The sequence below is a fragment of the Microtus ochrogaster genome, linkage group LG2, assembly GCF_000317375.1.
Source record: "Microtus ochrogaster isolate Prairie Vole_2 linkage group LG2, MicOch1.0, whole genome shotgun sequence".
Lineage (NCBI taxonomy): Eukaryota > Metazoa > Chordata > Mammalia > Rodentia > Cricetidae > Microtus > Microtus ochrogaster.
Window position 1 is genome coordinate 19,600,313 of NC_022028.1, and position 22,857 is coordinate 19,623,169.

A 22,857-nucleotide genomic window follows, 5' to 3' on the forward strand; every position below is an offset into this window, starting at 1 on the left:
AGAGAGAGAACCATAGATTACTAGGCACAGAAGTATGAGAAACGCTTGTTGCTTCTGAGTCCATCCTACGAGTACAAGAAGCTCAGGGACATATCATGACAGGTTGAGGTGGTGGTTAGCGAGTGTCCTACAGAGAAGACGGGGCCAGCTCGGCTAGAATGGAGAAAGGATTGGAAACAGCAACAGCAAATCGGACACTCTGAGCAGAGGGGGGCACGGTCATGGCTCTAAACCAAGCACAAAACTGGCATCTGGGGAGAATCTGAGAGGATGTTGGCTGGTGAAAGAGAGGTGCTTCAGTCAGTTGAGGAGGACAGATGTAGTCACGAGCTCCAATCACGGGGCATTTATAGATCTGGGAGTTACATATGCTCACATTTTTATATTTCTCTTGTGTTCCTTTGGCCCATACAAGCCTCTGAGACAAGTAAGCAGTGGCAAGTGTTTAAAGGCGGCCTCGGATTTAATATGGGTATAGTACTGGTGTTTGCGGGTGCTGTTATCTAAGAGGCTGATACTTGCACCTGCCAGGTGGAAGTGACCTGTAAGAAACTTAACACTGTGTGCTTTTTTTCTAGGCCGGACCTGATAGACATGAATACTGTTGCTGTTCAAAGCAACCTTGCAAATTTAGAGCACGCTTTTTATGTAGCTGAAAAAATTGGTGTTATAAGACTTCTGGACCCCGAAGGTGAGGTATTTTCTTGAGTCCTGCCTCCACTGGCATGTGCTTCTCGCCAGAAGTCATCAGTCAGCATCGTGAAATAATTCATTTCTGTTGCTGTTTTAGATGTTGATGTCTCTTCACCGGATGAAAAGTCAGTAATAACCTATGTGTCCTCCCTCTATGATGCATTTCCCAAAGTCCCCGAAGGCGGTGAAGGCATTGGTGCAAACGTGAGTATTGGTTTTCCTGCACTTAAGCTGTTGGTCCATAATTCAATTCAGTAATTGAATTGCTTGCTAATCAGTGCAGGACTTTAAAAATGGATTTTAGCCGGGCGTTGGTGGAGCACGCCTTTAATCCCAGCACTCGGGAGGCAGAGGCAGGCGGATCTCTGTGAGTTCGAGACCAGCCTGGTCTACAGAGCTAGTTCCAGGACAGGCTCCAAAGCCGCAGAGAAACCCTGTCTCGAAAAACCAAAAAAAAAAAAAAAAAGGATTTTAAATGCTATGTAAATATCTGGGCTCCTGCGCTATTTTTCTGGCCACATGTACATCTCACAGTGTCGTTCTGCCATTGAAATTAAAGGGTCACTGAAAAAGTTGTTCTGGGTCACAGATAAAGGAAAGTGCTTGAGAGTCACAGCACATCTGTGCAAGAAAGTAGTGAGTTACTGGGATGTAAATATTTCTGTTTTAACCTGCTGTCCTTTTACAACTGCTGGTCTCCATGTAGATAGGCCATCTCTCTCTAGAATGCAGCTTAAAGTTGATCCAGGAGACCCTGTGAAATAAGCTGACTAGATAGTTGTTTTCTGACTTGCCTAGGTGAAGGTGTTTGACCAGGTGAGCAGAACTAGGTTTCTGACACACAGTTTGGCTACTGTGACCTCACTAGAGTCACCGTTTCTCAAAGGCTTGTGAAAGCTAACCCAGCTATGTGTTTTGACATGGCCATGCTGAACAAACACTCTGCCTCGAAGTGAACAGGATGCTGTGTTCATTTCAGGACAATGCCCCTTTACCGCAAGCTGCTCCCTTCTTTCTCACAGATATAGAGATAAATATGCATTGCCTGGAAGCCTTCTTGCGCTCCCTTTTCCGATTGCTTGTATCACGGCTCCATAGTCTTAGTTCTAGATATGTTTTGTTCTTTTCCCCTTGCCTTTCACAAAAAGATCCTAACCATTTGGCTCTCCTGGCAGCGTGTTCCTGTTTCATGCTCCAAGCTGTTGCTGCAGAATGGTTCCTGTGTCTCCTTCCTTTACCTTATTGCTACCTCTTCTTTCTTCGTGTAGCACTGGGCTTGATAATGTATGCTTTTCTATCTGTGCATTAACTCTGCACAGGGAAATTAATTTTTGTCCACTGTCGTGTCTTTAGTACCAGTTTGCAGGATGACTGGTTGAATTCATTCACATGCCCAGTAGTCAGAACTGCATTTTAATTATCATATTAGCAATTCCATCTGCAGTTTTGCAGTCTTAACCAGTTACCTATAGGTAGAGCATTTCTGTGTCAGTGCCCTGCCTCCTTTGGGACTTGGATCTTTTATCCATCCCTGCTCCAACCACATTATCACCCGTGGTTCACTGCTCAGAAGTCTCTGGTGACCGTTGCAAGGCACATGCGTATCCTTCCCTCCAGTTATTAGTAGATGCTGTTTCAAGTCATTCGAACATTAGACACTGCCCCGCATGCCGCTTAACTATTTTTACAATGATTCCCTCTTCTCCCTAGTTAGACAGTAACTCCTGACTGCAGATGTTATGTCTTGAAAGTTTTGTTTTTTATTGTAACAGTGAGCATAATCCTGCCACCTAATAAGCATTCTTCAGAATGCTTATTACACAGCAGTTGTCAGCCTTCTGATTGCTTCCTTTTACAAGAGTTTTTTAATGGGTACTTGAAAATTCCATCATATCCAACCTGTCCCTCTCTGGTCCCTACATCTCTTGTAACTTCATTGGATGTCAGATATTAGGGAACTTAGATGCTCAGTGGTCAGAGGTGATGGCTAACCCTGGTGTATACAAGCTGTTGCTCCCCTTATGTTGAGCCCTGGAAAACCTTCCAGATCATTTTTTGAAGCCTCAGAAACCTCCTTGATATTGTGCCCCAAACAGCCACTATTTTTGGACACTCATTGGGCCAAGGTTAGTGGCCAAGTGTTGATAGCATTTTGCTTGTATGGAAAGAATTGTAGCTGAGTGGAAACTAAGAAAGCGTTTACCCGATGAATCTCTCTGTCAAGCTTCAAGACATCTGCACTCACAGGAATATGTCTGGCAGATGAGTGCAGTTACCCATAGACTGCAACTGTCCTTGCTGTTTTGTTGCCTAGGATGTTGAAGTCAAGTGGATCGAATACCAGAATATGGTGAACTACCTCATCCAGTGGATTAGACACCACGTGGTCACAATGTCTGAGAGAACATTTCCTAACAACCCTGTTGAACTAAAGGTTGGTATATTGTAGAAGATCACTAGGATTGATTCGATCAAAATCTGTAAAATAATGCTGGGTTAATCCCATAATCTTAGCATTCAAGAGAAATTGCCTTTGGCAAGCCATTGATTTTAGTAAGCAAAGTTATAGCAGCAGCATCTTTAAGAAGTTCCGTCCCCCAAGCTTTAAGTTGTTGAGAATTAAAGGTATAATTTGAGAGCTTCTGAAGCTAACACTGCCAGATCTTACATGATGAGTGGGAAGTGCAAGGACGCCAACAGATGCTGGGACAGAAAGATCCCTGGGAGCTCCCACACAGAGCAGTGATCAGGAGCATGCCTCTGCTTGAATCAGGTTAGAAGCTGCCCCGAGGGCCTCTTCTGTAGAGTACAAGGCACATCCTGCATGTTAGGAATTTCAGAGTGCAGATCCTGCTATATTTCAGAATGCAGATCCTGCCGTGTTGCAGGTAAGTTTAGAGTCGATGCTCACAGCCTCGCGTTAGTGGCCAAGGGTTAGCAGACCTCTGCTGATATTGTCATCTTAGGCAAGGTCATTGAGGTGGAGCTATCCCAGCAATATAAAGTAATTATGAATACACAGCTTTTCAAAGAATAAGCTGTCTCATTTTGTACACTTATATTTGAAATAGCAAAAGCAGTTTATTGTTAACGAACCACTAATATGAATATTGACTACAGAGTAGCCTTAATTCTTTGACTTAATAAGCTTTGTTTTAACTCTCAGACTGGAATTACAATAGCTGCAGTAACACAAAATAGGCCTCATGAAAGTTCTTTGTTATTCCCACACATCTGTTGAGAACATCTGTGCTGTGACTCTTCTCATTACCACAGGGTGTTTGTCCTTGCCACAGAGTTACTTAGTATTGTTTAAATTTTTTAAAGACCTTTTTATGGGGTCTTATCATTATGAGAAGCCTCCCTATGTGGATATGAACTATTCGAGGGCACAAAAACCTGGCCCCTTTCTACTTCATATGGTGCCACAGTGTTTTGCACATGGTGGCATTTGGTGACCAATGACTGATAGCAACCTACAAGATTTTGGTTTTGGTTTGATATAGTTTTTGGATTTAATGTACAAATTTAATATACATGTTTCTAAATGAATTCTGGGAGTGTGGTGGGGTTGTTTGTTATGTTTTTGCTTTGACCATTGGGTAAATTTGTGCCAGTCTCTGGCTTCTACAGGTCTTTAAGAGTTGTAGGAGTCTGAGTATTCACACAGGTTGCTTGCTGATGGGTAATGTAGGAGAGAAAACATATCCTTAGGAATTAGCAAATAGTTCTCCAAGTTCACAAACCTCTACAGAATCTTACAGAAATGTGTTTTGTATTTTAATGTAGCATAAATTAAGCTAAACTGACTACCGTGCATCCATTAAATGTGAAAGTGTTTTATTTATGCAGTTTTTAGAAAAGTCTTCTAAGATGAATCTAATAACATTTTAAGAGGTTCACAAATGAGATAATTACATGATTGGAGTGTTTATAATAGTAATGTCAACTAATAACATCCACTCTTCTTTGTTAGGAAAAAAAATTCCCTGTTAAAATCAGCAGTGGTATGAAGAGGCCACAAATTAGTCCTCCTTAGCTTGCACGCGTTCCAGAATAGAGCCATGGAATGGAAGGGAAAAAGTCTTTTCCTTCCTTTATGCAAATTTCATCAAACTGTTTTCTAGAAACTAAAAACCAGTGTATGGTGTTTGGGAAGCTCAGTCTCTCAAGGATATGCTTTCATGTTTGGTCATCATGTGTTGTTCAGAGTCCTGTGTGGCACATGCTAGATCATGGCTCTCATCTGGTCTTGCGCAACCCGGCACACAGCTGCCTGGCAGCTGGAGTGTTGAGTCCATAAGGACGCTCTACTGAGTGCTCATGACACAGGAAATGGTCTTTGCTCTACTGACACGATGAAAGCAGGCTTTGAGGGTGGGCCTTTACTTAGATTCCTTCTCTTTATAGGCACTTTATAACCAGTATTTACAGTTTAAAGAAAAAGAAATCCCACCAAAGGAGACAGAGAAATCAAAAATTAAACGACTATATAAGTTATTAGAGGTAAGTAAGCCAAGAATATCCCTTGGTCCTTTCAAGCATAATTTCTGAATTGTTTTCAGGCCTTTGCTGCACATTAATTATGTTGTTTCCTTCAGATTTGGATAGAGTTTGGACGCATCAAACTCCTTCAAGGTTATCACCCAAATGACATTGAAAAGGAGTGGGGCAAGCTCATCATTGCCATGCTTGAGCGGGAGAAGGCGCTCCGACCAGAGGTGGAGAGGTAGGGAAGCTGGCCCGGTGCAGTGTCTGCTTGCAGACACGATCCATTCTGCTTCTCCTAGAACTCGACTTTCACTTGGTTTTGTTGGTTGCATGGTTTGTTCTTTCCGTGCTGTGTTCATGTCTACCTGGGTACTTGTGTGTACTTGCAGGTGGAGGTCAGAGTTCAACCCTGACCTTTCCTCAGGAACTGTCCGCCGTGTTTTATGAGACCAGAGACTGGAACTGAGCCTCACACAGATTGTATTTTCCAGTTACTCGTTTGTGTGACCTTGGCTAAGTCTCTTAGTGTCTTTGTTCCTCCATTTCCTTATCTAGTTATGGTAGCAAGAACTCTTAGAGAATTAATTAGTAACTACATACAGGACCTGGTAGGTTGGATTTATGTATGGAGTCTTGTCTAAAAGGACCCAGAAGTCTTTCTTAAAATAATCTTAAATCACCAAGGCCCAAGTGTGGAAGTTCATAAGTTAGAGATTATCTATTTTGTTCATTATTAAAGTTTTTCATATGGTCTCCTTCTCTGAGGCCATGGACATACTTTCATTTAAAAGCCGATGGAGGCTGAGCGTATAGCTCAGTTTGTGGAGTACTTGCCTCCCTCGCGTTCACAAAGCCCTGTCTTCCATCCCTAGCACCACATAAAGCTAGGTTCAGTGGCACATGCCTGTAATGCTAGCATTTGGGAAGTGGAGGCAGAGGAATTGGAACCTCCAGATCATTTTCCCTTTGCTATGTTGTAAGTAGGAGGCCAGCCTGTGCTACCTGAGACCCTGTCTCAAGGAGCAACAACAGAAACAGTTAGCGAAGGTCTCTGGGTTCCCTTCTGCCGTGTGTGTGGTCCATGAAAATAGCACTGCCTGCTTATTGTTCTACTGCTCTGACTGTGTCCCACTGCTCAAGAAGGAACCACCCACCCACTGGGCTGCATGCTCGGCCATGTCCTATGACTTTATTTCCTTGTGGTCATTATCCTCCAGCCTGCTGTAGTGTGTGAGACTTGTGCTCTCTGCCCCTCCTTCCAGCCGGGGGCACGTGTGGTCAGGCATTGCTCTGGCTGCAGTCTCTTAGGAGCTCACCTGGGCTGTGTTTCACCCTCCTCTATTCACAGTTTTGTGTAGTTTGTTCTTCTGGCAGGGAATCCATTTCACGTCCCTATTTTTCTTAGTCCTAATCCTTCTCAGACTTCAGCCTCCCTGTTCCTTCTAGCCGTGTTCCAGGCTGGATGACATGACCTTTTTTATGACTAATAATTTATGAGTATTTTTCAAGAATGCCTACCTTGGTTATAATTTCATATTTATTCATGTTTCTTTCAAGCCACCTGTTTCTAAGATAGTAGCTCTAATAATATGGAGTCAAGCTGTCATTTTGTGTCCCTTAACAGTGCTTTTGCGCAGTGCCAGGCACATGACAGAGACACCCAGTATAGTTGTGTTATGCTCTCCCATACTGACTTCAGTGCTGACGTGGAATAATATGTTTAAGATACAAAGACAAGTTCCTCTTGTCAGCCCTTTCTTACTAGTTTCAGTCTTGTTAAAGCGTAAAGTTACCATATCTATGTAAGCAGAACATAAGAATCAAAATGAGCTTTAAATGCATGGGCTGCAGATCGTACCAGTGATTAAAATGAAGTGTTAAAGAAACCTTTTGAATTAAAGATGCAGAGAAAAGATAGAGAATTTTAGTCACTACATCAGTAATTGAATTTTAATGTGTGCTATAATCCACCTTGTGCTGCTGCAACAGAATGCTGCAGACTGAATCACATAAAAGAAGTTTGTTGTTGAGGGTTGTGGTATGATACAAGTCTGCCATAGCCCAGCACTTGGGAAGCTGAAACAGGAGCATGAAAAGCCTGGGCTGTATAAAAGATTGTCTTGTGCTTAAGAAAAGAAAAAGAGAAGAGGAAGATGGTGACTGAGAAATGCTTGTGCTGGCACCTGATGAGGGCCTTCCCTGGTCAGTGGCAGAAAGACCACGAGGAGGAGAGTGGAACAGCATGGTGGCTAGGGGACCAGACAGGCACAGGAGACAGCAGAGGCCCACTGAAGCAGCAGAGCCTTCTACCCACTGGTGCAGGAACCAAGTCACTCCCTTGATAGTGGCTTTAATTTGTTCATGAGGGTTGAGCCTTTATGATCTCATGGCTCTTAAGCACTTCACACTAGGATCATGCTTCCAAAACAGATACACTCAACCCCAACAGTATGCTACTGGAAGAAAGCTCGAGATCCAGGAGCCGGTCTGTTCTGGACTAGGTGTATTACTTCACCTTGGAAGCTATGTGATTTTAGAGGTGTTCTTAAATCTCTAGGCCTGTTTCCTCACTGTAACAGGGTGTAACAATACCTACCACATTTGGTGGTTATGAATATGAGATGAGGCTATGTGTGTAAAATGTTTAGTTTCCTGACACATAGAAACTGTATAGAAAGTGTAAAGCACAGCTATTCCTGTTATAAATTGTTCTATTTTACCTGGTCATTGCTTTTGAAAAATTAAAATGTTTTAACTCGGAGCAGAGAGACATCATTGTGGCTTTGTAGGATTGGAGGTAGGGAAGTGTCTGGGTACTTGGTTGGTAAAAAGTCTTCATTTTTCCTGACACAAGTTTTTGGTCCTGGCTGCATATTACAAATTATAGTAGCTGTGCGGCTTGGAGTGTGAGAAGACAAACAGGAAAGAATTGATGTTCTTGGGCCCTCTGCTAGTCTGTGTGAAGGAGAAGCAAGTCCAGACACATTTGCCGTTAGTGAGTCAGTATTCTACTTGGATTCTTTGTCTTTTCAAATATGAGCTGTAGTAGTTAGAAGTAACATTACTGAGAGAGTTCATCATACCAAGAAAAGTAATTGAATGTTTTTCTAGTTAATTTAACATGATGGACAAATGACCTGATGGTCAAATGGAAATCAATTTTGTCATTAAATTTGCTTGCTTGTGTGTCCTTGATTGTTCCAGCATTTTGCCTTGTGTTATCCAGCACATAGCATCTCTTCCCTGAAGTCCGGCTGTGATGCAATCTTTGTGTCCTCTTAGCTTGTGGTTGGTATGGACAGAATTACCTTCACTGGTGGTCATTCCTGGGTTCCTGGGTACCGGAGTTGTTTTTTAGCTGGTTGCAGCTGGTTGACTCTTAGTGAAAATATTTGGCATATCTTTTCCAGTGACGCCCAATCATCCTGCTCTGTCTGTACTTGCACGGCTTTAATGCAGACTACAAAAGGCAAACCTCAGCAAGCAAATGAATGGCTTCAGGCATGATTCTTCTGAATAGCTATCAGCATAATATTTGCAGTGTATTGCATATTCATGCTGAGGCATATTTAAGGGTCCATTAAAGCTGTGTCACTCCACCAAGGCCACTTTCCACCAGGTAGAACTTGAGCCTTCCTTCTCCAGTCCTGCTTTCATGGTCCCAGGACGTCATTTCAGGACTGAAAATGCACAGCAGTAGCTACAGTTATCGTAGCAGTGACTCTGTGTTTACTAACACTACGAGCACTCGGACTAGTCTAGATTCGAACGACAATCTTCTGTCTGTCCATTGTGGCCCCACATTGATCAACTCCTGCATTAGCTTCGGCAATGAGTCCTTTGACGGACACAGGTATGGAGTCAGCGTGTGAGGCTGTCTTTGCTTCCTGGACAGGGTCGGTTTTCACGACTGCTGAGCTCTTTGGCTTAAAAAAAAAAAATTCTTTTTTCCTTTTGTCTCTTTTAGGTTGGATATGCTGCAACAGATTGCTGCCCGCATTCAGAGGGATAGTGTCATCTGTGAAGACAAACTGATCCTAGCCCGAAATGCTCTCCAGTCTGTAAGTTGGTTTCTGGAGCCAGGGCTTGCTGTGGAGGGGTTGTGTGTGCCGGGGTAAAGTGGAACCTTTTGTACTGTGTGATAGATTCCTGGTACTTACTCCCTGCAGAAGCTTGGAAAGATTATGATCAATATTTTCTCTCTTGGGAGGCAGTGAGTGAAAGAAAAACATATATTTGAACCAAAAGAAATAAAGACCAAATAGGCTTCTCTTCTAATATTTTGGACTTTAAAGCTAGTTTTAACCTTTGTTTTATGAAATTGATGCTGAGTTCTTTTAAATACAGGATTCCAAAAGATTAGAATCAGGGGTGCAGTTTCAGAATGAAGCAGAAATTGCCGGGTACATACTGGAATGTGAGAACCTTTTACGCCAGCATGTGATTGATGTGCAGATTCTGATCGATGGGAAATATTACCAGGCCGATCAGCTGGTGCAGAGGTAGGAGTGGGCTTTATACCTTTCCAATACCTGCTTCAGGAGAGCAAGATGGGACTGTAGAATATGAAATTAAGTTTTATGTGAGTTGTAATAGTTTGATAAAATAAGTAGGATCAATATTTGCAGTAAATGTAAATTTGCTGTCATAGTAAATACCAGAGTCATTAAAATGAGTATTTTAAATGTCTATATTTATTTCCAAGTATGTAAAATATTTATGTAGGTCTTTGGATGTGACCCACAGACAGAGTGAATATTTAACTAAGCATATTTAAGGCCCTGGGTTTGATCCTCAGGCCACCAAATAATAACAATTTGCAACATTAGAAAAGGGAAAAGTTCCCATCTTTCAGTTAGTTTTGTGTTTACTATTATGAAAATGGTTGTGACCAAATATTTGAAAAATATATGTGTATAAAATGGCAAAGCTGTGGAAGCCGGCGAGGTGACTCGGCTGTTAAAAGCACTGGCTGCTCTTCCAGAGGGTCTGGGTTCAATTCCCAGCACCGACATGGTGGCTCACAAGTGTCCGTAACTCCCGTTCCAGGTTACCTGACACCTTCACACAGGCATATGTATGGGCGAAACGCCAGTGCACGTTAAAAGAGGGGGAAAGCTGTGTGCGGTGACAGGCACATGGGCTCTGAGCTCAGACGCAAGTAGGCAGTCTTGTAAGAGCCAGATAGCAAGACCCCATCTTGAGAAGGAAAAAGTAAACAACAGCAAATGCACAACGTTTCTGACAAGTTAATGGGGGCAGAGAGACCAGAACTTGGCCAGCCGTAGTCTCTCTTTCTCTATGTACATAAGGAAGTGACCTTTGTAAATCGTGTTTGAGCCACTAATTTCACTTTTAGGAAGCAAGAATTATTCTCTATGTGGGTAATAAGCAGATATAATTAGAAAACTTTATGTTCATGCCAGAAATGTTTTATAAGAAATTTTATTCCCCTTAATATCAAATAATAAAACCATCACCATATGGTAATAATTATGTTTCTTATAAGAGATGGTTATAAAGACTAATAATGTGGAGAGTTTTTAAAGTATGATATTCAGTGAAAACAAAACATGAGGCAACATTTTACCTCATGGTTTCAGTGATGTTTTTAAAACAAAATGGGTACTTCTTGAGTAGTGTAGGTTTGCAGAACAACAGTTGAAAACAGCACTGTTGAAGGCCTTCTTGCTCCCCACCCCTACTGTTAGTGACTCTCTGTAGTGGTGCGTGACTGATAGCCCTGCAAGGCCAGTATTGGTGCATGAGCTAAGGCCAGCAGTGTACATTAGCCTTTCGATGACACCATTTCCCTCTCCATGTTCCTGCAGGGTTGCAAAGCTGCGCGATGAAATTATGGCCTTAAGGAATGAATGCTCCTCCGTGTACAGTAAAGGACGCATGCTGACCACAGAACAGACAAAGCTCATGATATCAGGAATCAGCCAAAGTCTAAACTCAGGATTTGCACAGACCTTACACCCCAGTCTGAACTCAGGGCTAACCCAGAGTCTCACACCTTCCTTGACCTCTTCTAGTGTGACTTCCGGCTTGTCGTCGGGGATGACTTCCCGTCTGACTCCATCGATTACTCCAGCTTATACACCTGGCTTCCCTTCAGTAATGGCTCCAAATTTCAGTTTAGGAGTAGAGCCAAGCTCATCACAGACTCTGAAGCTAATGCAGATCCGAAAGCCCCTTCTAAAGTCCGCTTTGCTGGATCAGAACTTGACAGAAGAGGAAGTCAATATGAAATTTGTTCAAGATCTCTTGAACTGGGTTGATGAGATGCAGGTAATGTTTACATTTACCCCGGTTCCCCAGTCTTACTCTGGACACAACTTATCCATTTTTTTTTAAACTGGTATTTTGCTATTTAAGGTGCAGCTGGACCGCACTGAATGGGGCTCAGATTTGCCAAGTGTTGAAAGCCATTTAGAAAACCATAAAAATGTTCACCGAGCCATTGAAGAATTTGAAGCAAGCCTTAAAGAAGCTAAAATTAGCGAGGTATGTGAATTCTTAAAAATATTTTGTAGCTGTTCATTATTTTTTTACATAAAGACCTTATAACTCAGTGATTGACATACTAAGTATTATTCAGAACTTGAGATCCTTAACCTCCTTGTCTTTCCCCCATTGTTTTAGATTCAGATGACAGCGCCTCTTAAACTGACTTACACAGATAAATTGCACAGATTAGAGAGTCAATATGCAAAACTCTTGGTAAGTCTTTTTCCTTTGTTTGCTTGAAACTCTCGATTTCCATCCCACCTGTTTACTGACAATCTGTTTCTTACATTGCTTTTTCTTAAAAAGAATACATCCAGAAATCAGGAGCGGCACCTCGATACGCTCCATAATTTTGTAACACGGGCAACTAATGAACTTATCTGGTTGAATGAGAAGGAGGAGGAAGAAGTCGCTTACGACTGGAGTGAGAGGAACACCAACGTTGATCGGAAGAAAGGGTACCATGCGGTGAGTGAGCTGCGCACTCCGGTGCCAGAGCTGGACCTGGAGCTGGCCACATCTTCTGATGCACTCCTTAATGCTTCCTCACCAGGAGCTAATGAGAGAACTTGAGCAGAAGGAGGAAAACATAAAAGCCGTCCAGGAGATCGCAGAGCAGCTGCTTCTAGAAAACCACCCAGCCCGGTTGACGATAGAGGTAAGAAAGTGAGCGGTCTGGGCTGAGTACGGATGGATCTATCAATTTAAACCTCTTTCACTAAACTACTGAGTGTTTACTCCAGTCTGGCTCAGAGAAAACTTTCTCAGTGAACCGTAGTGCTTCTTCTCTTCGTCCTCTTTTGGAAGAAAGGTAGCAGCTTTCTTTAGGCCATGTGAAGCTGCTTTTGAGTAAATTCATCTGATGGGGATGGAAGGGTGTTGCGTGGTGGAGCTTATACATAACTGTGTGTGACAAACAAAAATGTAGCTTAGCTTGAGGGAGCAAATAATAGTGTAGGTTACTAGAGTCCCAGGCAGGAAAGCCCGTCTGAACTCAGCTCGGAGGCCCTGGGGTCATTCCCATAGGAAGAACAGGCTGAACATACAGTGGACACGGAGCTCCCTCTCCTGGGAGGCAGGGATTTGTACCTTCAATAAAAACGAGTTTCATAATTCATGAGGAACTAGTGTTTCTAAAGTATTTCCTTCCTGAAAGATATACTCTGTATTAAATAATAAGCACTCAAATAGATTGAGTGTTTAAATTCTTCTTATTATAATATTATTAAACCTGGTAATTGCATTGATATGAAAGTATATGTTCCTTTTCTATCCTCCCTACGTTTTCCTCAGCAAAACACAGAAGAAAACTACAGATCTGTGTATGTGTGTTAACACACCCATGGTGTCGCTCAGTAATACAAACAATCCATAAACAGGGAACACTGGGATGCCGTGGAGAAAAACACACTCAGTATTCTAAAAATCTGATGTCAGGCAGCACTAGTGAGTACGGAGTGAAGACAAGGGTGCATTTTATAAATAGAGGGAATAACTTGCATTTATTTTAAATTAAATTTTTCATATAGCCATAATTTTCCTTATTCTAAGAAAAAAAATCAAGGAATTAGAAATTTGGGGAAATTCTTCTGGACTAATTTAAAATTATATACAAATTTTAAGACTGATTGCATAAGGAAGAACTCTCAAATAAGAAAATTTACTACCCCAGTTTTCATGGTTCAGCCCATTAGAATTTTTTTTCCATCTCTTTGAATAGTAGAATATTTTGTCATTTGAAGCCATCAACGCTGATCTGGGCATGATGGCTCATGCCTGTAATTCCAGCCTATAATGAGAAGCTGAGGCAGGGGGATTGCCACAAACTTGAGGACAGCCAGAGCTGTATACTGGTATCCTGTCTCAAAAAAAAAAAAAGTTAATTAAAGAAGGAAACTGCATCAGTATAGCCCTCCACACCCTACTTTCCCGCCCGGCGTTCAGTGTGCGTCTTCTCTCCAAGGCGTACCGAGCAGCCATGCAGACGCAGTGGAGCTGGGTCCTGCAGCTCTGCCAGTGTGTGGAGCAGCACATCAAGGAGAACACCGCCTATTTCGAGGTATGTGAGTGGAGATGCAGCTGCATAGACGGCCCTGAGCCTGCATAGACGACAGCGCTGCCTGTGGGGCTGAGGTGTGGAACACACGGGGAGGGGGGAGGAAGCAATACTTGCTTTACAGGACGTCAGTGCTGGTGTCAGGTCTGAGGGGAAAGTTTAGCTGTACGAAGAGATCCTGTGGCTGGAAGATGGCTTAACTGGCACATTGTTTGCCGTGAGTTCCACCCCCAGAACCCACACTTCAAAAGAAAAAAGTGAGCTGCCCAGTGCTGTGGGCAGGTAGAGACTGGAAGATCCCTGGGGTTCACTGGCCTGCCAGTCTTGCCAAATGAGAGCGTTCCAGATTCAGTGAGAGACCCTGTCTCAAAAAACAGGGTGGGGAGAAGTGAGGAAAGCATCCAGTTGTTGACCTCTGATGTATACACACACAGACACACACACACACACACACACATACATGCACACACGCATAATGAATCTTTTATAAGGCCTTTAAATGTTGTAAATAATTCTACAATTTTTTCTCATTCTAAGGGAAATTATTATAGAGTCAACCAAATAAAGATTTCAGTTTATTCTTTAGAAATTTTCATACATTCTTTGAAACTTCACCCCTACGTAAAAGATTGGTTGAGCCCTAAAGTAAAACAGACTTCCAATCAAAACAATATAGATCCAAAGCACAGTATACATGTACAGTTTGGATAATTAATATTCATCTGTAGCCATCTAAGTGCAAAGGTTTTTTCAGTTTCAAAAAGGATGATGCTGTTAAGTTTTTTTGTGCTTTTGGTTCTGCTCTCCCCTGTCGGGGCACACCGAGGGCCCGAGAACCTGGATTTAACAGCTCTGCCTTCCTGGCGTTCAGTGTAGCTCAGCTGTCGAGTTTTCTCTTTCCTTAGTTTTTCAATGAAGCCAAAGAAGCTACTGATTACCTAAGGAATCTGAAGGATGCCATCCAGCGCAAGTACAGCTGTGACAGATCGAGCGCCATTCACAAACTGGAGGACCTCGTTCAGGAGTCCATGGTACTGACATGGAAACTGTCGATTAGTGGTTCATCAGACGTCTGCATGTATAGATTTGTATTTCATCGGCACCGTTAGCTCAACCAGGCCTTTAGTGTGTTTAGTTTTTGTAGTGTACTTTCTATGATGTTGTTTAAACTGCTCTAGCGGTAGTCTGTGTGGTCAGTCATTCCACAAGGAGATCCTTGGGAAACACCTTCTGTGTCTGCCCAGTTTTCAGTTCCGGAGATACAACTGTGAACAACAGAGGCAGGACCTGTTCTCCCTTGTGGTCCTAGATACCATAGGGTAGCTGCAGAGTAGTATGCTAAATAAAAAACGCATAGAGAGGGTTACATAGCATTAATGCTACACAGGGAGGGTGCGGGAGGAAACAAAGTGAGGAAGGAGGGAGTCAAGACAGGGTGATGAGATGCAGAAAGTGTCGCCCAGTGGTCAGGGCATACTTTGGTGCTGAGGTTTCATTTGTGTAAATCCCTGTGGAATGGAGAGTTTGAATCACTAATCTGAAAACCCCGCTGTGTTTCTAGGAAGAAAAAGAAGAGCTTCTGCAGTACCGAAGCTCGGTGGCCGGCCTGATGGGGAGAGCCAAGACAATAGTGCAGCTGAAGCCACGGAATCCGGACAATCTACTCAAAACTTCCATTCCCATCACCGCTATCTGCGATTACAGACAGATTGAGGTACCTGTCATTCTTAAAGCAGACCAGATCCTGTGACGAATCCATGCATTTTACAAAGGAGGTCATAATGCTTCCTAGTCATAAGGCTTTTCTCTGCCTCATAGAAATAGTAATTCTTAGCAAGATTGTGTATAGATGAGTCGGTGGTGACCTCGGTTTTTCCTCTTTCTTTTAAAACCAGATAACCATTTATAAAGACGATGAATGTGTTCTGGCAAACAATTCTCATCGAGCTAAGTGGAAGGTCATTAGTCCCACTGGGAACGAGGCTATGGTCCCATCTGTGTGTTTTACTGTTCCTCCACCAAACAAAGAAGCAGTTGACTTTGCAAACAGGTTAGTAATGGTTTGGGGCTTGCTGACGGTTAAAGAAGCAGTCAGTGCTTTGTCAGGGACGCACAGGACTGGAAGTTCTGTAGAGTGAGTACTTAGGGGGCATTTTAGAAACGAAGATTGTAGCGTGTTTTCAGAAGGGGTAAAAAGGCTTAGAAATCTGTATTTTCCTGCATATGTTTCAGGATTGAGCAACAGTATCAGAGTGTCCTCGCTCTTTGGCACGAATCTCACATAAACATGAAGAGTGTAGTCTCCTGGCATTATCTGGTCAATGAAATCGACAGAATTCGAGCTAGTAACGTGGCTTCAGTGAGTATAAATGTGTACATTAATCCAGTGTTTCCAAAAATGAGGGGTGCCTTGTCATTTGCAGGGCCAGGCTTGCATTTGTTCTGGAAAAGCGTGGAGCCCCGTGGAGGCTGACATTCCGCAGTCAATGAGTTCTTGGGAGGGCCTGTTGGGGGTGAGGCACGCTCTCCAGGTGAGGGAAATCCAGAGCGCATGCTCTGCTCAGTGCTTACTGAGGGTGAGAAATTAGAAATAACCAGGCAGTGGTGGTGCATGACTTTAATCCCAGCACTCGGAAGGCAGAGGCAAGTGGAGCTCTGTGAGTTCACGGCCAGCCTGGTCTACAGAGCAAGTTCCAGGATAACTAGGGAGATACCCTGTCTTGAAAAAAACAAGAAAAGAAGTGGAAGAATAAGAAATAATAATTAAAACTAGATGTTTGGACAGACAGAGTGGGTTTATTTTAATTTTATTTATTGAATTTTGTCAACGTTTTTATTTGTCTTCCTTTAATAAACACTATTGTAAAGAATTTGCAAATGAAAATCAATCATACCCTCAAGTTGACAGGCCCAAAGTCTGTACATCTGGATGACTAGACTAGCTAGCCATTCTGAAGCTGTGGAGCTTCACGTTCAACTTTACAATAAAACATATTCTGTATTCACTTACACATCACAAAACTTGAAAGTCCATGAGAGAGCTCAGACAAAAACCAAGTAGCTTTATCCATCTTTCCTGACTTCATCCTTTGCCCGCTTTCAGTCTTCCTCACCCAGGTACTTACCCTTTCTGCTCGACTGTCTACATGGCCACTGTACACACACGCACGTTTGTTTTCTTATCTATGTATGTATTAGAGGTGATGCTTCACACATGAGGGAGACCCTGTGCTTTTTATGTCCCTGAGATTGTGTGGCTTCCCTTCATATTATATGTTTTCCCATTTTCTACAGTGTTTTATTCCATTCTATATGTGTACCAAATTTCATTATCCGTTCATCTATTGGAGGAAAACTAGGTTGGTTCCGTTTCCCCACTATAGGGTATAAGCCTAAAATAAATAGAATATTAACTTCAGATGTTTCCTCTAACTGTGACTAACTGAAGTATATACCGTGGTATCAACTGTGATCTGAACCATTCAGATACAGCTCTTGGCTTTACGTCTTAATCAGAGGACCTTTGTTCTTTCAGATAAAGACAATGTTGCCTGGCGAACACCAGCAGGTTCTGAGTAATCTCCAGTCTCGTTTGGAAGATTTCCTGGAGGACAGCCAGGAATCCCAAATATTTTCAGGCTCAGATGTCACTCAACTAGAAAAGGAGGTGAATGTATGTAGGAAGTATTATCAAGAGCTTCTCAAGTCTGCAGAAAGAGGTAAAGTGTGGGGTCTGTTTACTTGCCCTGCAGGGGTTTGCTCCAGGCCTTTTTTTCTGCTCTCATTGGAAATCCTCAGGTTATTGCATCACATGGCTGGGATATGTAAGCAAGATTAATGAACACTATAGAAATGCATGTGTGCAGGGCATAACGTAAGAGCAGGCATATGTGCAGCCCTGAGTCCAGGCCCAGCTCCACCAATAACAAACAAAACTTTTGAGGTAGGAAGATTCTAGAAGAGATCATTAATTCAAGATGCCAGCCAAGCAGTGGGACAGATGACACGTTTTTACCTCATCTGCATTTTAACATTTGTCCTGCTTTGCAGGGCAACACTCAGGATGAAGGTCCTTAAGGCACATAAAAGATTTGATTTTCCTCTGTTCAGTTTTACACAGGAGTTAAAGCAGAATGCTTTATCTAGTTTACATTTATTTGATATAGATCTTAGTCTTAACTCTTCATACTATTTAAAAACAAATGATTTTTATTAATGGTATTTTGTTTCAAAATCTTAAAACATTAACACTTTCTTTACCTGCTGCTTTTTACACTTGATTTTTTTCTTCAATTTCATGGTTAATTGATAGCTTATAATTCATATTTTTGTGAATATAAAAACAGAATAATACATTGTTTCCTTTGGATATTTCCGTGATAATTTGGTACTTTAAAAACTAGTATTTTTTTAAGTTTTAAAATTCACATTTTAAGATTTCTGTTTTAAGGTTATACCTTTAAGATTTCTGCTAATAGAACTGGTTTGCCTCAGTAAGAATAAAACTGTTTTATTGAAACTTGCACAAGAGCTTCCTAGGGATGAGAAGCCTGTAGCTGATCATGTTTGCTTTCTCAGAGGAGCAAGAGGAGTCGGTGTATAATCTTTACATCTCAGAAGTGAGAAACATTCGACTTCGGTTAGAGAGCTGTGAAGACCGGTTAATTCGGCAGATACGGACACCCCTGGAAAGAGACGATTTACATGAAAGCATGTTCAGAATCACAGAGCAGGAGGTAAGTGTTAGAAAACCCAGGTCATTTCCTCTTAGTGACCCAATGTTCTGCGTGCTCATCTGTGACTTCAGTTCCTGGGGTCCAGTTGTACATATCTTGCTGGATATAATTTAAGATCCTATAATTCTGCTCTGCCTCTGAGTTAGGTAAACATAGCATGTTGCCTTTCACCTATCCTGATGGACTTCATTCAAAGAGAGTCCTTGTACACCTGCTGTATACAAAATTAGAGGTTTAAGTCAAGGGACCTAATATTAAAGACATTACTGATTATAAAGCTCGAGGCCATGCTTCTGTGTATTTGGTAATGAAAAAAGTTATACGGACACGTGTTGGTCATAACACTGAAATGAATTGTTAAGCAGCTGTAAGAAAAGTTACCCACATGGGATGATAACTTATAGCCTCCATTTTCTTCCTTAACTAGAAACTAAAGAAAGAGCTGGAACGGCTTAAAGATGATTTGGCAACGATCACAAACAAGTGTGAAGAGTTTTTCAGTCAAGCGGCAGACTCCCCGTCCGTCCCCACTCTGCGATCAGAGCTCAGTGTGGTCGTCCAGAGCATGAATCAGATCTACTCCATGTCTTCCACCTACATAGAGAAGTAGGTTGACACATCTGCCTGCTGTCCTGATGCTGATTGCTTTTTATCAACAGTGGGTTTTATCTAAGAAACTAGACTGATGGTGTTTCTCCACGTCCAGGGGAATTGCCCTGGAGATGACTGTCCTCCCGTGGTTTTGTTCTGTAGATCACCTTACGTCATCTTTAGGGTTTTCCTGTCATGCGTAGTGTGACCTAGAACTATCTTCTCTTGGCATCTGTAGATCTCACCTGGGGGTGGATCATAAGGTAGTGTATATTAGGAAGAGCGTCGGCTGAATGGCAGACTCTGAGGATGCCAGTGTTCCTGTGTCATGAGTTACAGTGATGCTTTAGGGCTACAGTGTGTTTATTTTTTTTAAAAAAAAAAGCATTAAAGAGCATGGTCTAGTATTTATTTCTCTTTTAAAGGTTGAAAACAGTTAATTTGGTATTAAAAAACACTCAAGAGGCAGAAGCCCTTGTCAAACTCTATGAAACCAAACTGTGTGAAGAGGAAGCAGTAATAGCTGACAAGAACAATATTGAGAACTTAATGAGTACTCTAAAGGTAAGAGTCTCACAGAAATTCTGGACATGTTTTCAGGGTCATAGTTCTGAGTATTTCTCTAGCACAGAGCTCGAGTTTCAGACACCCAACCTGAAGTATCTGGCATAGAATGTGCTTCTGCATGTGCCATCTCCATTTATCTCTAATTCTACAGCTTCCTGTAAAGAAGTACATTTCAATCATTTTAGTGTAAACTACTGTTCTGTTGCTCTAAGGAGACAGCATGGCCAAAGCAGTTTATAAAAGAAAGCATCCATTCGGGGCTTGCTTACAGCTTTAGAGAGTAGAGTTCATAGTCATCATGGCGAGGAACATGGGTGAAGATGGACAAGCAGGCAGACCTGGCACTGGAGCAGTAGCTGAGAGCTTGTATCTAAGCATCTAATCCACAAGACCAAGGCTGAGAGAGAGAGAGAGCGTCCTGTGGCTTTTGAATCCTCAAAGCCCACCCCAGTGACACACCTCCTCCAGCAAGGCCATACCCCCTGAGCCTTCCCAAACAGTTCTATGGGGGTGGGGTATCACGCATCAAAAAACATGAGCCTATAGGGCCTATTCTTATTCAGACCACCACAGGGGTGTTCTTGTTTGAGATTTGAACCTTCTGGCGGTAACTTTTGATTTGAACCTTCTGGTATAGTAACTTTTCCTAGTGGATTCATATTGGCAGCAAGATGAGTTGATACTAAAAATTAAATCTCATATAGTCGATTCATTTGCTTAAAGGGGACAGTTATTATAAGATACCAAAGAGTAAAGGAATATTTTATTAATATTTTTTAAATTTTATTTTATGTGTATGAATGTTTTGCCTGCTTGTGTGTCTGAGGCAAGTCTTGCAGTACTCATTGAGGCCAGAGGGGGCGTGGAATCCCCTGGAGCTGTACTTACAGACAATTGTGAACCACCATGTGGGTGCTGGGAGTGGAGTCTGGGTCTTCTGGAATAGCAGCCTGTGCTCTTAAACAGTCATCTATCCAGCCTCAGAAGTTATTTTGAGAAAGGAAAATGGAATTACCACTGTATGCTCTGTTTTTTATGTTTGAAATTTAACATTGTGTGTATGTGCGTGCATGCGTGTGTGTCGCTCACATGCTGTGGTACGTGACCGTGGAAGTCAGGAGAGAGTTTGCAGGAGTCAGTTCTCTCTTTCCACCATGTGGATTCTGGGGACCGAACTCCGCTTGTAAGACATGGCAGCAAGCGTCCTGAACCACTCAGCCATCTCATTGACCCCTGCTTCTATATTTCTATATCTAAAGTGCTCAGCAAGGCTGTGGCAAAAACATTAAAGTTATTTCAGTCATTTTATTCTTGTATTAATTTTTAAACAATGGAATTATGGAAAGCATTTAAACACAATACAAAAGACTTTTCTTCTTGTGGCAACTGCCTTGCTTATGGGAATATTCTTAATTTTGTTGACATAAATTTTACTAGGCTGAATTATATAGACCTTTAGAATTTTATAATCTTTAATTGAAAACTATGAATTTAGCTTGCTTGCTTTTTGTATGTGTTGATACATCTTTATGAACTGTTACCCTTCCCTCTTTTTCTTTTTCTCCATTAAGTGACATAAATAAATGTCTCTTGCAGTAACGTCATTTTTTTCGGAGATCAGAGCAGCTAGATAATAGTCATTTCATAAGGCTATACCTTACACATTTTCAATATCTTAGGTTTTTCTTTATGTAGCTGTACGTCACATAGTCATGTATAAATTTTAGCATTAGGTGAATAATGTGTTTACTGTATGACTTGTTGATACATTTCATGATGTTTACTGATGCGTGTATTTTAGCAATGGCGATCAGAAGTGGATGAAAAGAGAGGGGTGTTCCATGCTTTGGAGGACGAGTTACAGAAGGCAAAGGCCATCAGTGATGAGATGTTTAAGGCACACAAAGAACGGGACCTTGACTTTGATTGGCACAAAGAAAAGGCAGACCAGATGGTTGAAAGATGGCAGAATGTCCACGTGCAGATTGACAACAGGTGGGTCCCCTTTCTGTTCAGTGGCCACATGGGTTGGATTCCCTTGTGTACAGAGGGCAAAGTCTAAACTTAACAGGCTTTAACTGACATTCCATAGCTAATGTGTTAATTGCAGGATTGTTTCCAAATTACATTTTTTCCTACATATGTGTTTAACAACACATGTAACTTGAAACATTTTCTTTTCTCTTTATTTAAGATTTTATTTTATGTGTATTGGTGTTTTGCCTGCATGTATGTACTTGAAGAAACCAGAATAGGGCATTAGATCCACGGGAACTGGAGTAACAGACAGCTGTAGACCTACTAGTGGGTGCTGGGAATCAAACCTAAATTATCTGTAAGAGCAGATAGCGCTCTTCATGCTGAGCCATCTCTTCAGCTTCAGAAATAAAAAAAAAAAATCAATTATGTATAATTAAAAATGCTAGTGTATCTTGGTTTCTTAGTTAGGGTTTCTATTGCTGTAAAGAGACACCGAGACCACGGCAACTCTTATAAAGGGGAACATGTAATTGAGGTAGCTTGCAGTTTCAGAGGTTTAGTCCATTGTCATCATGGCAGGAAACATGGTGGTAGGCAGGCAGGCATGGTGCTGGAGAAGGAGCTGGGAGTTCAGCATCTTGATCCTCAGCCAAGAGGAAGTAAACTGTGTACCACACTGAGCATTTCTTGGGCAAAGGAGATCTCAAAGCCCACCCCACAATGACACACTTCCTCCAACAGGACCACACCTATTCCAACAAAGCCATACATCCCAATAGTGCCCCTCCCTATGAGCTTATGGGGGCCAATTACATTCAAACTACCACACCTCACATTTGTATATTCTGTCTTTTTAAAAGAAAATAAAATAATGCTCTAAAAGTTATTATGGACAGTTGATGTTCAAATAACCACGAATTAGCAAAATAAATCATAAGCTTATGTCTTGGGCTCTGCATAGCAGTTTCTGTTGGACCTAAGAGAAGAGAAGAGGCTTTTAAGAGAATTAAAACCACAGAAGAAAATGGAATTGATTTAGGCTTCATCTTAAAAGGAACAAATAATGGCCTTTCATACTCATTTTTATGTTTATATTAATATAAATTAAATGCTTTTATGATATAGTACCTCTCAAGAAATGAAGTTATATTCATACGTATTTTTTTCTCTGGAAAATACATGATGAGTTTGTTTAGTGTTGTGATTTAAAAAAATCATAAAAATGGATGT

At 41.8% G+C, this 22,857-nt stretch overlaps 1 protein-coding gene across 15 annotated transcripts in view; it reads left to right on the forward strand.

Moving 5' to 3' along the window:
* Dst (dystonin) overlaps positions 1–22,857 on the forward strand; it is a 399,168-nt gene that overhangs the window by 237,747 nt on the left and 138,564 nt on the right. For all 15 annotated transcript variants that reach the window (XM_013351021.2, XM_026785512.1, XM_026785510.1 and 12 more), the window contains 22 exons: positions 579–691; positions 791–897; positions 3,008–3,127; positions 5,104–5,199; positions 5,295–5,422; positions 9,152–9,245; positions 9,532–9,686; positions 11,016–11,478; positions 11,566–11,694; positions 11,833–11,910; positions 12,004–12,165; positions 12,251–12,355; positions 13,661–13,756; positions 14,659–14,784; positions 15,315–15,467; positions 15,649–15,803; positions 15,986–16,112; positions 17,289–17,472; positions 18,332–18,489; positions 18,917–19,095; positions 19,506–19,644; positions 21,449–21,642. In XM_013351021.2, the coding sequence (XP_013206475.1) occupies positions 579–691; positions 791–897; positions 3,008–3,127; positions 5,104–5,199; positions 5,295–5,422; positions 9,152–9,245; positions 9,532–9,686; positions 11,016–11,478; positions 11,566–11,694; positions 11,833–11,910; positions 12,004–12,165; positions 12,251–12,355; positions 13,661–13,756; positions 14,659–14,784; positions 15,315–15,467; positions 15,649–15,803; positions 15,986–16,112; positions 17,289–17,472; positions 18,332–18,489; positions 18,917–19,095; positions 19,506–19,644; positions 21,449–21,642 (3,261 nt within the window). The remainder of the gene's footprint in view (positions 1–578; positions 692–790; positions 898–3,007; positions 3,128–5,103; positions 5,200–5,294; positions 5,423–9,151; positions 9,246–9,531; positions 9,687–11,015; positions 11,479–11,565; positions 11,695–11,832; positions 11,911–12,003; positions 12,166–12,250; positions 12,356–13,660; positions 13,757–14,658; positions 14,785–15,314; positions 15,468–15,648; positions 15,804–15,985; positions 16,113–17,288; positions 17,473–18,331; positions 18,490–18,916; positions 19,096–19,505; positions 19,645–21,448; positions 21,643–22,857) is intronic.